This window comes from Haliotis cracherodii, unplaced genomic scaffold, assembly GCF_022045235.1.
Source record: "Haliotis cracherodii isolate W230 unplaced genomic scaffold, xgHalCrac1.p SCAF_11, whole genome shotgun sequence".
Taxonomy (NCBI): Eukaryota; Metazoa; Mollusca; class Gastropoda; order Lepetellida; family Haliotidae; genus Haliotis; species Haliotis cracherodii.
Genome location: NW_027266266.1, coordinates 33811427 through 33830191, shown reverse-complemented (window position 1 = coordinate 33830191; position 18765 = coordinate 33811427). Strand labels below are relative to the sequence as shown.

General features: G+C 37.7%; 1 protein-coding gene across 1 annotated transcript; it reads left to right on the top strand.

The window, feature by feature from the left end:
- Positions 1-14922: 14922 nt before the first annotated feature.
- On the top strand, positions 14923-16237 carry LOC139455690 (uncharacterized). Its single transcript, XM_071237241.1, has one exon. It carries the CDS (start codon positions 14951-14953, stop codon positions 16235-16237), a length of 1287 nt encoding a protein of 428 aa, XP_071093342.1. The 5' UTR covers positions 14923-14950.
- Positions 16238-18765: the final 2528 nt, after the last annotated feature.

The following is an 18765-nucleotide window of genomic DNA, read 5'->3' as shown; positions in this document are numbered from 1 at the left end:
AATATTGTACGGAGTGGTTTTAAGGAGTCTACTAACGTCGACATCGCTTAAATCTTCTAGATTTTCCGGGAATATAACTTCTTTCCGCTTGTATACATTATCGTGTAAGTGTAAAGCGTATAACTTACCATTGTTAACGAATCCTTCCGTGTCTCTGAGATCGGAAAGCGCAATTGTATTACATTGTCTTATCGTTCCAGGGCCTGATGCATCAACCATTATTTATAATATGGAGTGTTACACTTAAGTATCCTATATGTACAGGTTGATGTTTTACATCTAATACAGAAATTTTGAGGTCTGAAATGATACCCCGCTTTAATTTTTTATATTGTAATGTTGAGAAAGATTCCGTTCTACCGCTATTGTATTTTTCATTTTTCACTGGAACACTTCTGAGCTGAGTTGAAGGACTTTCTAGTTGAATATTATCCGTTGTGCTTATTTGATCAAGATGGATGAACAACTCTTTATAGGGAACTAAATCAGGTAATTTAACCTCCTGATCTGGTAACTTGTTTATTGTGCCAACTAAGCGTGTAAATCCAAGTGTAGCTGATGGGTCCAATAAAACTATAGTTTCTTTATGGTTGAATTTCACTGTCCCAGTCGCCTCATTTCGTGTGAGACTAATTCCAATAGGCTTAAAAATTTCATCATTGAGTGAGCTTACGCTGTAATACCCATCAGGTATAGTAATGGATTTAGCAGTACCACATGTGGATAATATCATTATCTTATTATTATCTTTTGCAGCATTTATATTGGTCCAACTAGGGTAATACGTTACATCGCATAGTGCGACTTCGAGTTGTACATCCGAATTATCGATAGTACGAAGCAGTTGAATAGACTGACTATTTGTTATTCCCAGGAGTGTAACATACATATCAAATATACAATGATACTATATCATAACTTAAATATGGAATCAACCATTATATATAATATGGAGTGTTACACTTAAGTATCCTATATGTACAGGTTGGTGTTTTACATCTATTATAGAAATTTTGAGGTCTGAAATAATACCTCGCTTTAATTTTTTATATTGTAATGTTGAGAAAGATTCCGTTCTACGGCTATTGTATTTTTCATCTTTCACTGGAACACTTCTGAGTAGAGTTGAAGGACTTTCTTGTTGAATATCATCCGTCGTACTGATTTGATCAAGATGGATGCACAATTCTTTATAGGGAACTAAATCGGGTAAATCGAGTCCCTGATCTGATGTTTTGAGTAATGTTATTTCTCCTCTCCATCCAAGTGTGTATGCTAAGTTCTCGTAAAGCTTTACATCCTTTTTTCCAGCGTTTAAAATCAGTAACCCATTTGACTCATTTTGTGTTAGACTAATTCCATTAGGCTTAAAAAATTCATCATTGAGTGAGCATACGCTGTAATACCCATCAGATATAATGTATTTTTGACCATTTATTTCTGTCTCATTATTATAACCCCTCGTAGCATTTATATTGTTCCACCGTGGGTAATATGTTACATCACAGATAGCTACTTCGAGTTGTCCATCCGAGTTATCGATAGTATGAAGCAGTTGAATAGACTGACCATTTGTTATTCCCGGGAGTGTAACATACATATTAAATATACAATGATACTATATCATAACTTAAATATGAAATCAAGATACATTACTAATCAATCGATTATAGTAACTGCCTCTGGTGCTGAGTTTTTTGTTAAATTCCCCGATATCTTTGAAAATTACAGGGTCACGGCAACTAGCGATAAAATGGTACACGATTGGTTTCACAATCCGATGCAATTTTGGCAGAATCAGTTAAACTTTGCCGTATGGTGTGCCACAACGGGATGTGGCATATCTCTTTATGCTCCAGGATTTGAACTGAATAAGTCTGTTATAACATTTCACTTGTATTATCAGATTAGACGTATACTTAAAGAAATTAGTGCTCCATTACCGCAGGATCGAGCGTGGAATTCCACAAATAATAATTATGATAGGTCCGCGTATGAGCGTATTTGTCAGGAATTTAATGTTTCTACGAGTAAAGATTGGCGTATTAAAGGAGCAAACCATGGTCTAGGTGTTCCTTACACAGAGGAAAAAATATCCGTCAAAGAAGAAAGCGATTATGTATATAAAAAACTTAATAAACTTCCAGTTAATTTTGGTAAGTTGTATAGTACCAGCAAACTTTACGCAAGAATATATGATCATTGGCATAAAACCGGTGATTGGTATAAAGGCTGGGAACTTTATAGTAATGATTGGAGAGGGGATATTATGAGTTTTAAGAGTGGTTTAATTTATATTGTTAAAAAATTTGTACAAATGAACGATACCGAAAACGCTTGGAATGAATTGCTTAATGATAAAACGGAAAATAATTTTACTAACCCAGGATTTGTAAGAGTTAATGAATCGATAAGAACTTATGTATGGGCAATTCTCGGAGCGCAATCGCAAACACGAACGTCCATTATCGGTTCTGGGACGGCGCTCGATGCACAAAAACAGTTTGTCTCAAACGTGGAGGACGCCATTAATTCACCAGTTGACATACCATCGTCTATAAAGCGTTTTCAAGATGCATTACAGTACGCTCAATCCAAAGTGGACTATGTTTATGCACCGGGACTATACATGTCTCCGAGTAATATGGAACTTAAGATCGGTCAAGTGATCGGTTATAATAATAAAATTGTTATCGCTACCGATCAACAAAAACCAGGTATAAATTCAGATATGAACGTCGAATTAATAACTCAAACAATCACGGGTGAAAAGGGAATAGTCAAGCCACAAACACCACATGTTTCACAAACATCTACTGATGCACAAGTGTCACCACATATTGCGGCTAAAAATCAACAACATATCGATGAAAAAACAGCGCTTGTAGTGGGTGGAGTCTCGGTTGGTTTACTCATGATTTGGTTAAATAGTTCTTAGCGAATACGTACAACAGCCCTGCAATTGCTACGATCAACCCCCACAAGTTTTGACTAAGCCAAGTGGTGGTCTTAGCTAATAAATTCAATAGCCAGGAAACAACACTACCTATTATACCGGGAAGTGCAGCCGCGGCTTTCTCAGCGAGCTTTCCCAGTGCTGAACCTAATGCTTTTAAATGCTTTTTTATCCACTCTTTTATGCCGTTTTTATCGTTAGGCGGTGTACTACCACCTGTACTGCCACCTGTTAATGAGAGAGTCAAAGTCGATATAATAAATCTCAACGCGGTTAAAATACTGGTAATTGTTATTCCCTGTTCTCTGAACAATGTTTAAAATTTTATCGGCCAGTGTAGTGTCATCGTTGAGGACTCGATCGATAGTTTCTCGAATTCTACTGATTTGTGAACGAAGTGCCTTTTCATTACTGGAAGCCGCTTCGAGGCGGGCCGATCTTTCGTCTTCTAAGTCACGTATTCTTTTCGCTACGCGGCGTCTACTGAACTCATCGCCCGCCTGTTCAAGTTTTGTTTTCTCGTAAGTTATATGCTTGTCGAGTTCGGATAGCTTGGCTGTATTATTGATGAGTTCTCCCCGAATTGTTTGCATTGCCTTGTCAAGACCTCGTAATTCCCTAATATCGTTCTCTAAGGATGGTGATAACTCTAACTGAGGATCATTAATGGTGGCCAAGATTTCTCCGAGTCCGTTCGAGGTAACCATCGAGGCTGCTCCCACATCATCTGTATTACGGAGTTCAGTCTGCACAGTCTTAAGAACCTTAGTAGTCCTTGCGGGAGCTCGTCCGTATTCTACAAAACCTAATTTATCACGAACAAACTCGCGGCTATGTCTGCCGGCTATAGTAGACAAGGCTAGGGGCATATGAGTACTATAATGCATGAGATCAATATGCAGAGAGTCACGCACTCGCAATGTTCCTTTACTATCTAGCATAAACTTTGAATAGTCACGACCTATTGGGATAACATAATTTTTATCTTTTTCTTTTAAGGCATCGTAATAATCATCAATTGTAAAATTTCATCGTTAAGACTACTTAACCTGGTTTCATTAGTATCTTCGATTGGATTCTGGTTATCAAAGTCATCAAAGGTATCTAGTTCAAAATCACCCATTTTTATATTAAACATATGGTTATATAATTTCAATATAACAATGTCTTCGCAATACGGACGCAAGTTAAACCCACAACGTAGACTTCAAGATCCATTAGGGGTCAAAGCAATTCGTCAGTCTGTAACTATAACTAATAACCCTAGTACCATCGATCAGAATCAAACGCTTCTGGTTTGGTTTCCTAATCTCGGCGCACACGATGTGTTAGTTCCGGGAACTGTCCGACTAGCATTTACGATTAGTTTGACTTCTACCGACGTTTACAGGGAGCCCGTTCAGAACATAGGTCATGCTATCGTTAAGAAAATTGCGATTAAAATTAGCGGTAATGAGGTTTTGAGTATCGACGATAGCAATGTATACTATTGTTACATGGATCTCTGGAGAACGGATAAAGAGCAGGAAAACTTACAGTAACAAGGTATTTGTAATAAGAACACATTGAGACTGAGCGTGGGCGCTGAAAATGGTGTTGATACCAACGAAAAAGATAAGGCCGTTGCCGACGCATTAGGTAACCGATTCTATGTCCCCCTAGACTTTGAATTACTAGATTCCCACATGCCCTTTTATCAAGCATCCCTAGGCGATAGGTTAGAATACGAACTCACTTTTAACGACTATGGCAGAGTAATCAGAGCTGCTGAAGATGCTAGCTATTCCACTGACAATATCTCGCTCGAGTACGATATGATAACGGATCCCGAATTAGCCAGACAAATTCGTAACCAGTATTCAGGAAGTTTAGCCATTTTGTACGATCGCGTGCTGCGGCATCGAAAGATCACAAGGGACAAAAAAGATACGATGTGGAATATCAATCTAAACGTCCCCACCAGGTCGTTGAAGGGTATTTTAATGTTGTTCGAGGACCCCTCCGATGCGTTTAAAAGAAATACCGAGAAGTTCTACAATCCCAAGATTACAAAAGTAGAATTGACTATCGAGGGCGTTCCTAATCAACTATATAGCCCAGGAATGCTAGCGTATCACCAGTGGGATGAGATTAAAAAACTTCCTTCTATAAAACGATCCCCGGAAGTTAACGCGGTAGTGAAAGATCTGTCTCTTGGGAGTGTATCGATCGGTGAATACCTCACCCTGAAGTACGCGCTATGGCTAGACATGCGAACAACGGACGATGACCAACTACAAGGCAGTGGGAGGAGAATAGAAAATGCTAGCGAGGGTGTCACTATACAGATAACGAAGCTTCAGGAATCAGCTGGTAAATGAAACATATATTTGTACATGATTATGGATGCGCAACTTAATATACAAAATGGGCGATTCGTGCAAGCAATCTATTAATAATCTTTTACCTAAAGATCCGCACTGGGCTATCATATGCGGGCAAACGGGCTGCGGAAAAACAGCTTTTATTCTAGATATTTTACAAAGTTATTATCGGGACGTTTTCGATCATATTATTATTCTGTACCCGACTATAAGCATTAATAAAACATACTTATCGAGAGATTGGGTAATGAATGACAACGGGGTACACAGAGTCGATCCGGGCGATCGTTTACAAGACTGTCTCCGAGTATGTCACGAAAAATACAAAGGAGAATCAACCCTTTTCGTAATAGACGACTGTAGCGCGAGTAAAGAATTAACAAAAAAGAAAGATATGCTTTCGTATTTAGCATTCTCCGGACGGCATACTCAACATAGCGTTTGGGTACTTACTCTAAAATACAACTCTGTCCTGAAAGATCTCAGAGAGCAGACCAAATGGGTAGCGCTGTTTCATTGCAAAGACAGAGATTCATTCGAGGAATGTTTACGCGAAAATGATGTCATTTATACCAAGGGTGAACGAGATAAAGTCAGAAAATTGTTAGCAGCAACGAAGCACTGTAAACTCGTATTAAAAACCGATCAACCAGCTGCTTATGCAATTGCTTAGCAAAATGTAGCAAAAATGTAGCAAAATTATAGCAAATATAGCAAATATAGCAAAATTATAGCAAAATGAAGCAAATTTAACATTAGCGGTTAATATGACATAAAATGTGGTTTGAAATCCTCATTCTTTCGCAACAGTTCATTATTATGGGTTTTATTGGATATGTCATATTCCATTATGTTAGACTTAAATATCTCCTTAGGTATTACATTATGGAATGCGACGAACTCATCGAACACATGCTCAAAGAGCCTGATGTAGATAAATCTTTAGATAAACATAGAGAAAGACTCGCGGCTTTGGTAGCCAGTGGAAAATGTTCCCAATATTTGGGAGAAAATTATACCATCGAAAAAATTGATAACATGACCGACGAAGAGATTAAAAAACTGTACGTGCGTTACGAGTCTAGACTGGGAGCTACCATTACTAAAACGATAGGGTCGTCTATATTACAACTATACACAGTCGTAGCTAGTACGTTTCTCCCTATCCCGACAGAACATCGCATGTATTTATGCGAATCTCTCGAGAAAGACCCATTCATCGAAGATGCTATAAGATTCAGATTGTTTTTAGCTCCACTCACCACAGCTTTAATAACGGCTAGGTATTGTCAATTTAAACATACGTGCCCACTTAATAATAATGGAGACTCAACAGATTGCGGAAACACAATCACAACAGGTGACACCACAACAGATTGTGAAAGAGGAACCACAACAGATTGCGGAAACGCAACAACAGATTGCGGAAACGGAACAACAAGTGAATGAGGAACCACAAAAACAACCCAGAGTTACTAAAAACCAAAAAAAAATAGCCGCAGGAAGGAAGGGAGGACTGGCGAGGAAAGCGAAATTAATAAATAATTTTAATATTTATCCCATTAAAACATGGGCACTAGTAGGAGTTGCTGGTATAGCGGCTATATGGTTCTTTTATAAGACCAGAGAAGAGAAAACATCACCCCAGATGCAACAACAAGTTCAATTAGAGGTTAGTCCTCATATAATGCTATAAGAAGCATGACTACTCCAGTTACAGACGGTAAAATGTTGGTAAACGCGACGTATCATTCAGCGGTGGTCACCAGCTTGGCCATTGGTTATGCTCGTATGGCTAAAATGATTACTAAAGCCACACCTCCCAAGCTAGATTTTAATGGTTATGACATCGGTATGATGGTTATGGATATTGGATTGGCTATGGCAACGAAGGATATGCTCATCAAACAAGGACTTATCCCGGAAGACGTAATGAAGAAATTAAACATTTGAATATTTTATATTCATATACTATGGCATCAATTGCAATGATGGTCGGTGGAGCTGTTGTTAATGCTCTAGCTTTTTCAGGGAGTAATTATTTATTTTCCAGTATGAGGGAATCAAAACGCTAAAGAAGTTGAAGAGGAGCGTAAACGACATAACAAAGCTTTAGAACAATACCAAGAAGCCCAGTTACAATATACGCAGCAGAGAATTAAGAGATTAGACTTTATTCATGAACAACTGATTAAGGAAGGACATTCAATTAAAACATTTAATGATGTCGAATCTGCCATGCAAGAATACTACATTGTTTTTGGGAAAAAACTAGACCCAATACCGATACCAACAATGAGTCAGTTTTATACACCATCAGAGGAACAAAAGAACCGCGAGGTCGCATTTGTGATTATTGGGTTATCTGCTGTATTGATTTTCAGCTATACCATGACTACGCAGTGACAGCTGTGTCTATGCATAAACCATGATCTATAAATAGCCTAATCAATATCTCACCAGTGTAGCTGTGATTTGCATTTAGACAAATGATATGATAGATGTATAAACATTGCATTAAGACAAATGATATGATAGATGTATAACCATGAATAATTGCAAATTGACACTCATGGGGAAGACGACTCTATGTGTTGATATTTACTGCGGTATACACAATTATTACATCAGGCGCGGACACATAAACTATATGTGTTCTGAATGTGGGATAGGGGTCAAAGGTCGTTATTGTTTATGTAAGAAACACAGTGCTGATATGGTCAGGAACCAGATTATTTATGCTAGGAAGAGAGATTACATCAACGAGAGGAATAGGTTGGGGAGAATACGTATTTAGATATATGAAAACAACCAATTAGACATTTGTCTCATTTTGCATATACCATTCAACCACAATGGTTTTTGTCAGAGAGTTAAAAGCTATGGCAAAGCAAAGTGGTCTACGTGGATATTCTCGTATGAGAAAAGCTGAATTGATTACCTTACTCGGTTTGGAATACAACAAACCCCAGACTGTTAGAGAACTCAAAGCTCAAGCGAGAAACAGTGGGCTGAGAGGTTATTCTCGAATGAGAAGAGCTGAATTGATCTCTTTACTAGATAATAATGATGATGTTGATAATATTGATAATGATGATGATATTCAACAACAACAAGAATTAATATTTGTACCCACATCCGCGGGCGTTGGTAAATATCTAAGAGGTTGGAAGATGGATATTAATTCCAACATGGATGTTAACGATATTAAGCCCATCATATCGAGTAAAATTAACGAGGAGTTAGATGATTTACATAGTATAAAATACCAGCTGACGATTAAAATGTCATTGAGTTAAAGTAACACAGACGATAGCATACCGAACCATATTTCCGTAGCAATCAAGAAGTTATAACCGAATCCGATACTATAAACGCATCATTAGATACATCAATTCAGAGGATACAGGAAACTTTAGAACGTTGGACTAATAGAGGTTCGGGTTGGGGTGTGGATAGAATCGATAGTTTATATTTAGATATAGCAAATTATATGCCCTTCAAAGGTGGATCTTATATAGATTTACCCCGGTATTATAAGAAGAAAAAAGCCATAACTAACGTAAAAAATAAATCCGATGATTGTTTTAGAATGATGATAAGATCTGCATTGTTCCCCGTAGACAAAAATCCGGATAGGCCTTCTAGCTATCCCCAAAACGATGGACTCAACTTCGATGGTATAGACAATATCGCAAATTGATAAGGTGGAAAAGCAAACTAATTTAGCTATAAATGTTTTCGGACATTCTAAAGGAATTGTTGTACACAGGATAAGCTCCGCTCCGGAACATATTCCCAGAATCAATTCATTTCTGATCGAAAAAGATGGAAAATATCATTATACATGGATAAAGAGTTTAAACAGGGTGCTATACGATCAAACTAAATATAAGGGAAAGAAATATTTCTGTGAAAGATGCCTACATGGGTACAGCAGACAAGATCTATTAGAAGCGCATAAAGAAGACTGTAGAGGTGTTGGACAGAATGCTATCAGGAACGATATGCCTAAAGAGGGAAAAAATATATTAAAATTTGAACATTATTGTAATCAAATGCCAGTACCATACGTAATTTACGCCGACTTCGAAGCGCTTATCAAGCCCATAGAAAATACCGAACGCAATAATGATAGTAGTCTAGAATATCTACAAAATGAAGAGAGAATAATCAGGGAAAATTTATCGTGTAAGAAACCCATGCGTATGACGAGGGATGATTGGAGGGCCCATAAGAAGTCAACGAGTTGTCATGTTTGTAATAAACCCCTGAATGGGGATTCCGTAAGAGATCATTGTCACGTCACGGGTAATTATCGGGGAGCCACGCATAACGAGTGTAACTTGAAACTAAAAATGAATTCTCAAACAATACCCATCCCCGTTGTGTTTCACAACCTTAGGGGATACGATTCACATCTCATTATGCAAGCTATCTCAAAGACCGACGGCGGTTTAACGTGCATTCCTAACAATATGGAAAAATACATATCGTTCTCGTTGACTAAACCTATACATTATAGGGACAAGGATGGGAAATCTAGAATAAAGCAAAGTAATGGGCTTAGATTCATAGACTCAGTACAGTTTCTGTTATCTTCCCTGGACAATTGAGCTAATGCGAACAATCCCGATGACTTTGCGATAACAAATCAATATACCGATAATATAACTCGTCATTTGTTGCTGAGAAAAGGTGTATATCCTTACGAATATATGGATGATTGGTCTAGATTCGAAGAAACTGAATTACCACCCCTCGAATCATTCTATAGTAACTTAACAGAATCTAGAATAACAGATGCCTATTATGAACACGCTCTGACGGTCTGGGATAAATTAGGTTGTAAGAATTTAGGTGATTATCACGATCTGTACTTTAAAACCGATGTACTGTTACTCGCCGATATATTCGAGATATTTAGAAAGACATGTTTAAAACAATACGGCTTGGACCCGGATTGGAACTATTCCAGTCCCGGACTAGCGTGGGATGCATTGTTGAAGAAGACCGGCATAGAAATAAAACTACTCACAGATTACGATATGCACTTGTTTATTGAGAAAGGATTAAGAGGGGGTATATCGATGGCAGCAAAAAGGTATTCTAAGGCTAATAATAAATTAGTGGAAGGATACGATCCCAGTAAACCCGACACGCACATATTATATCTCGACGCTAACAATTTGTACGGATGGGCTATGAGTCAACCTTTACCCACGGGTGGTTTTGAATGGGTCGAAGTGAATGATATCCATAATAATGATGTGAATAAAGGGTACATACTAGAAGTTGACTTGGAATATCCAAATTCCTTACATAAAGACTATAACAGTTATCCGCTAGCTCCCGAAAGATTAATGGTTAATAAAGACTGGATGTCGGAATATCAACACTCCTTGATGGGTAATAGTAGGTTAGCTAACGTAGAAAAACTCGTACCAAATTTAATGGATAAGACAAAATATATAGTTCACTACAGAAATCTCCAGTTGTATCTATCGTTAGGTATGAAACTAAAGAAAATACACAGAGTTCTAAAGTTCGATCAAAGCCCTTGGATGGAGCCCTATATAAGGCTGAACACAGATTTAAGAAAGATAGCTACCAGCGATTTCGAAAAGAATCTATATAAGCTCATGAATAACTCAGTATTTGGTAAAACAATGGAGAATCTAAGGAAGCGTGTTGATGTTAAATTAGTCAGATCTAATGAGGAAGAAAGACTCAGGAAACTCATAGCCAGTCCGGCTTTTAACAGAAGCAAGATATTCGATAACGACTTAGCCGCGTTGCATATGCAGAAGAGTAATATAAAATTCAACAGACCGGTGTACGTCGGTATGAGTATTCTCGACTTGTCAAAACACTTAATGTATGACTTTTATTACAACGAACTTAAGAAGCAATACGGCGATAGATGCGAGGTGCTATATACCGACACAGATTCTTTGTTGATGGAAATACAAACCGAGGATGTGTATAAAGATATGGCAGAAAAAATAGATATGTACGACACGAGCGATTACCCTATAGCGGAGTATGTAGGATTAAGACCTAAGATGTATTCTATAAGGAAGTCCGATAATGGAGAGATAAGAAAAGCTAAGGGTGTTAAGAAGTATGTTGTAATCAAACATATCAAACACGAACAGTATAAAGAATCATTATTCAACGGTAGAACGTTCAAACACGAGATGAACTCTTTAAGAAGTTACGATCATAGGATATATGGATTAAGAATGAACAAGACATCATTATCCCCCTTAGATACAAAGAGATGGATTGATAATGATGGTGTAACTACCTATGCTTATGGTTATGGTGGTAATACCGTACCGTCGGGAACTATGTACAACTCTTTTCGTACAAATGCACTACCCGGTCCATCTTGAAGATAATAAAGAATAGGCTCTCCTTCTTTCATAACCAATCGACTAATGTTATACATCTTAAGGGACCATATGGGATCGGTTGCACGACGTAGGCCTCCCTCGAGTTCACCGGGCCGGTATAAATATCTTACCCTTTCTTTCACCACGGACGATTTCAACATTGTGCTTTGTTAACAGTTTAGTTACCGATCCCATAAACTCGCGATGGGGATCTACTTGAAATAGCTTAGGCCATTTTAGTGGTCCACGTTTATATATGCGGCTCAGTGCATTAGCTACTTCTGTTGAATCTTTCGAGGTTAATGGCTCAGCCTCTTTGTATCGACTAGCCACATCCACTACGGTTAAAGCGTATTTATACGTTTTGCGTTTTACCTTATAGTGGGGAAGAAACAAGAGGTCAGCCTGATGAACTTCATTCGTTGTAAAAATATCAAACTTCTTCCTCGGTATATAACGCGGTGCCGGTAAATATATTTGCCACAACGCTTGTTTCTTTAACCAATCCTTGGCCACATCTTTAGATACCTAAGCCGCGGTGGCTAATTTTTTTATTGCTCCTATACTTTTCCAATATCCTCGTGGGCTATAGTAAATTTTATTCATTATTAATTAATATTGATGTTTCGTTTAATACAAATCCGGCTCCAATGGAAGTGGTCCAGAACCCCCATTACCTATAAAAATCATAGACTCCAGGTGGTGGTGAGCTAGAGCCAATTTAACTTAATCTCATGACTATTGTTGAATCGCATAATCATTTTGGCATAAAAAATTCCATCTGTAGTAGCAGTATAGGTATATGAATCTGGCTCCAGTGGAAGTGAGCCAGAACCCCTATTACCTATACTACTTCCGTAGCTGAAGTCGCAAGGACGATGGGTTGTAGTCGACAGACTGTTTATGATTTACAGACGTGTCTACAGCAAACGGGTACCACCGCTGATCGCCCTCGACCAGGTCGACCACGTGTAACGTCACATGCAGAGGGTCATCAGATTGTCTTACGTCACCTCCGTAACCGATTTTTGACGGCTACATCAACCAGAAATGAACTGTTTAGGGATAGACTGAGTGCGCAAACTGTTCGAAACCGTCTGAGAACTGCTCACCTTCAAGCACGACGGCCATACTGCAGGCCGATTCTGACTCAATTACACAGACATCAACGTCAATTGTGGGCACAGCGACACTTACGATGGACTCAGAGGAATTGGAATCAAGTCGTCTTCAGTGATGAATCCCGATTTAATCTTCGATTTGCTGATGGTAGGGTGATCTTCCAATACGACAATGCCAGACCACACACAGCAATTTTGACAAGGAATTTCCTTCAGAATGCGGGAGTAAACGTCATGGACTGGCCGTCAAGGTCTCCCGACCTCAATCCCATCGAACACATCACAGAATTTCTTGGCACCATTTTGCAGCAACAATGGCGTCGTCTTCCCAATCATGTGTTCACAAGCATCACAAGGTCCATGCGGAGGCGTTGTGTGGCAGTTGTCAATGCACATGGTGGCCGTACACGCTACTGAACTTGTGTGCCATCAGATTCTCGTGCTTGGGACTTATGATTTAAACTATTGATGTTATTACCGAATACCGTAGGTGCTTGGAACAAATTATGGTTACCACCGTTAATTAAAATCCTTCTTTGGACATTAATGATTAAAAAATACCTTCTCTGATACATTTGTCCATTGTATATCATATATGGGATTACTTTTAAAAATGTGAAGTTTTTAATTTCACTCAGTATATATATACCACTACAAGTCGTATAGCCTAAACAGAGTAGTATGGGGTGGGGGTCAATAACAAATCAATAAGTCACGTGACAAGATGGACCTGGCAGTTTATGTCAGCAGTATGTCGACATGATGCTAATACTTCACTGTCTGTACACTCACTTTCCATATCATATGACAAAGTAAAGCAAACACTCTTTTATCAATTTAACAATGTGGAACTAAAACAAGTACTAAATAGTATTAATGAATAACATATTGAGATATGGCCATATTTGTCAGTATGCCTGTTCATTTTCAGATTCACTTGAAACTGACAATGCCCCCATTTTGAAATCATTATTCACATCTTCTCATTCTTTGCATCAGTGAACTTATTCACTGGCCATTTGGGGCTTGCAAGACGTTAATTAATATTAGTGAAAATGTGCCAAGACTGTGGAAGGACCCTGGCATTATGTGGATGAACTTATACAATATTGCTGCTTCACAGAATGTTGACAAAAGTATCATGGTGCTACCTGCAATATACCTGCAAATTTCAAACGTATATATTAATCAATCATTATTCCAATTCTTAAAGACCAGGGCCTACAGTACACATAGAACAGGGGGTGTTACATACATTTTCACTTAGATGAATCATTCACAGAAGAGTTTTCTTCGTACTTTTGTTGTTACAGAACTAGACACTATTTACAAGGCCACTGATATACTTGTGGATGAGGACAATCTAGATGAGGCAGAAACTTTTATGAACAATCATGATACTAATGAGTGCAATTACTGTAATGATGATGTTAGGAATAATCTCCTTAATGCTGATATAACTGAAGAAGAAGTATCATCAGCTATACATAACTTGAAACTGGGTAAATCGGATGGACCGGATGGAATTCTACCGGAAATGGTGAAATGTTGTAGTACTTCAATCATATCATACTTAACTATAGTTTTTAATAGGATTATGCAAAGTGGTGTATTCCCTTACGAGTGGGCAAAGGGTATAGTAGTTCCCCTGCATAAGAAAGATAATATGAATGATGTCAATAATTATAGGGGAATAACACTGATGGATGTATTTGGAAAGTTGATGACAACAGTATTAAATAATAGATTCAAGACCTTTGCCGACGTTTATGATACAATCCCTGAATCTCAGGCAGGATTCCGAAGCGGATACAGTACAATTGATAATATATTTACATTACAATGTTTAGCACAAAAATATCTCTCTAAACATTGGGGTAGATTTTATTGTTTGTTTGTTGATTTCCGTAAAGCATTCGATTCGCTAACCGAAATCTCCTGTGGTATTCATTAATGAAAAATGGAATACATGGTCGTTTATTGGTGGTTTTGAAGAATCTATACTCTAAGATTCAGTGTGCTGTCAGGACATCAAATAACTCTCTTTCAGATTATTTCGAATCACTGAGTGGTGTAAGACAGGGCTGCGTGTTGAGTCCTTTTCTGTTCACGATGTTTATCCATGAATTACAGTCAATGATAGAAAGTAGTGATATGCGAGGGATTTTTATTGGAGAGGAGTTTATGGACATATTACTTTTACTATATGCAGATGATTTGTGTATTTTTGATGACACAGTAATAGGTCTGCAAAGAAAAATTGATATTTTATCCAATTTTTGTAAAAAGTGGGGACTTGAAATTAACATGTCTAAAACCGAAATTTTGGTTTTCAGAAGAGGTGGTAATTTAAGGAATGATGAACGATGGTTTTTGAATGATAAACGTATAAATGTTAGTACTTACTATAGTTATCTGGGTGTTCTGTTTTCAAATAGATTGTCTTGGACTAAATGCATTAATACTCTCAAGATAAAAGCCAATAAGGCTTTGTTTGCCATTAAACAATTGCAATTTCACTTTGTAAATATGCCATTTAATATTTTATTTAAATTGTTTGATATTAAGATAAAGCCCATTCTTCTTTATGGTGCTGAGATCTGGGGCTGCAAAGGTAGTCAAATTGTCGAAACTTTTCATACTAAGTTTTGTAAATTTGTTTTAGGAGTTGGTAAATATGTATCAAGTACGGCAATATTAGCTGAATGTGGAAGAAATGGTTTGCATGTGGATTATCATATGAAGTGTGTTAAATACTGGTGTAAACTGATTAGAATGAATGATGAAAGATATCCCCGACAGTGTTATTTGTTAATGAAGAAGCTTTATAAATGTGGTAGACTTACTTGGGCAACTCATGTTAAATATTTACTCGACATATATGGATTTGGTAATGTGTGGTACGAACAGAATATTGGTGATGTTAAGTGTTTCTTGCAGCTGTTTAGACAACGTTTGTTGGATTGCAACAAACAGAGTATACAGATGAAAATTTATGAGTCTCGTAAATTAAGGTATTATTCACACGTCAAGATATTATTGGATATGGAATATTATGTTACAGCTTTCAGAAATAGAGACCATAGACGTATGATGTGCCTGTTGCGATTAAGTGAATTGCCTATACGGAGTAATCTGGGCAGAAGAGAGGATATTAATTCTTCACAACGCTTTTGTCGGCTATGTTTGTACAACAATGGTTGTATTGAGGACGAAGTCCATTTTGTGTTTGTCTGCCCGTTTTACGCAACATTAAGACAAAAGTATATTCCTGTAAGATTCTATAACAATCCATGTATTAAGACTTTTAGTAATCTCTTAAATAGCAAAAATGACTGTATACTCAGAAATGTAGCTAAGTATGTGAAGGAAGCCCTATTATTACGTACCAAGTCGTAATATTATACCCTTAAGATTGTTTGCAATGTAAATTGTCTCAATTGTATATTACTATATATAACTGAAATGTACATGGGCCTATGGCCTCCCATACATGAATAAACACACGTATGTAAGGCCAGGTCTCCTGGATCTCTTTGAAGTTGTGGGTGACTGCAGATGAAGCACAAGTGTCCTGAAGGTTGATCATGCAATGCATTTGGTTGCTGTGACCAATGAATCTCTTTAATAGGAGGATCTCACATTCTCACATACAGTTGAAGTTGGCGAATCATAGTGAAGACAAAAGAGTCTTCACAGCTTGAAACTGTCAAGGATTCTGATTATTTGTTGCCATCTGCAGGAACTGACAATACAGAAACAGATGGTGGTGAAACAGAAATACAGGGAGGCATGACAGAAAACAAAAAAGAGAGGTTGAAACAAAAATCAAAGAAAACTGGCAATCAGGTGTAGCTTGTGCTTTCCTCCTTGCCGATCTATGTTTTATGTATACGAGTGTTAAGGTCTCTTGCTCAAAACTTTTATCAATGTTACAACATTCAAATCCTCAGTAAAGCTTTCAAAGCGCTTTATGGAAGACGTGTGGGGGATATTTCCAAATTGGCACCAGTGACAAAACTGATGTCTGATGCAATTCCCTATTTTGATCCGTCAGTTGGGCAGGATTTGCCCTCCTCTTCAAGAACACCGGGCATTACCGGTATTGGATAGTGATTCCTAAATAAACTGCCAGGCCAAAGAAAAAAAACACATTCACTTAAAAATTGGATTTAATCAACAAATTTCGAACGTTATCGAAATGCTACTCGGCTGAAAACAGTCACCGAAACACTGCAAACTTGAGGTCCAAAACACAACTAAAGATACCTGTATGAAGCACATCTCCATGGAATAACCATTGCTGGTTTGCTTCATTTATAGCCACCATCAAACACGGGTGTATACTTTCTTTTACCCAGCATTTTTCATGCTTATGATATAGTCGGAATCATGCAATGGACTCTGGAACAATGGACAATGTTTGTGGCATGGATATCCTACTTTACACTGGTAGTGGAGGCCAAGACGTACTGTAGTCAAGAATGAAAACCACAACATCTATGATTGAAAATTTAACCTCAAGTGCTCAAAGATGATTCCTAAGGTGATAACGAGAGCATATTCAAAGAGTTTTGCACATAATACCCAAGTATTAACATTAAAGGTGTGTGACAAGAAAAGTGACTTCCTGGTGAGCCAATATGCTTATTACCCCGTGTTGAATCCTAGTGCTGAAGATAATATTCAAGTAGAAAAGAATATCTTAATCAGGATGTACGCACAACCAAACTGTATTGTCTGTATCTTGAGCAGCGAATTCAGTCAAGGAGCATATACAACAGCCCATATTTTCAACACAGAATTCAATCGCAACGTAGTTTCTCCTATGAAGAACAGTTGTGATCAATGTGAGGAATTTAAGATAAAAAATGTTAAAGATTCTTTTTCGCCAAAACAATTGTCCCAGAAAATTCTTGAAAAAAATAGTCATGCTTCAGACTGTTGAAAAAAAGGAATTTCATATTTTTATTCCTTTTAATTGTTCTAATTTTTGTTAAATACATACAGAAACCTCTTGTTTGGGCAGAGAAGGGGTTTGTCACTCTAACCAAGCAGATCTCTCTCCCACAGCCCAGAGGGTTGTACCGACTCTCTGCGGCACCCTCAGCTATTTTTCTAAGATATTGTAAATTGCTCATCGTTAATTGTTCTTGTAAATAAAATTGTGATTAGTCTCCTGTGACTCCGGCTCTTTGCTGACTAATTGCCCCAAGAAATCCAGCACACCATTTGGAAGGTATTGTTCACCCAGAACAGTTCCATGATAATTTGGGCGGAGAATCATCGTTTTCGGAACCAGAGCCCAGGAACTAACTACAACCAGCTACAAGAACCCATTGGAGGACATGTTCAACCGTGATCATCTGATGGAATAACAAGCAAGCTGCATCTACCTCTGACCTCAACACTGGATTAAAGACAACCAACTTCTCCAAAGACACCAACAAAGGAAGAAAAAGTCTTCAAATATTGTAAGTAGAGCATTACATTGTTGATTACTTGTCTTTCTTTAATTCAGTACGGTACATACTAATAGGTGTCATGGCAAATATGGAGTCTGGTATGGAAAGTAACTTTGAAAGTGAAATTCCAACAGTGTCTTTAGTTACGCCCCTTGCCAAAAGTGTAATTCAGGCAAAATTTGGCACAAAAACATCAAATTGTTGTATTTCGTCTGCTCTTCTTAGCACAGCTTTTGAAACCTTACTCTTGGAAACTCACCCTTTCCACAGGTTAAAGGTGTTGGCGGCGAATTGCATAAAGTGTTAGGTTCAGTTGTGTTAGATTTTGTCATTGAGGATCAGGAATTTTCTCAAAGATTCTATGTACTACCTACACTACCAAAGGCAGTGATACTAGGTGAGAACTTCCTTGATGACAATGATGCAGTCTTAGATTATAGCTGTCATTCCTTGATACTTAAC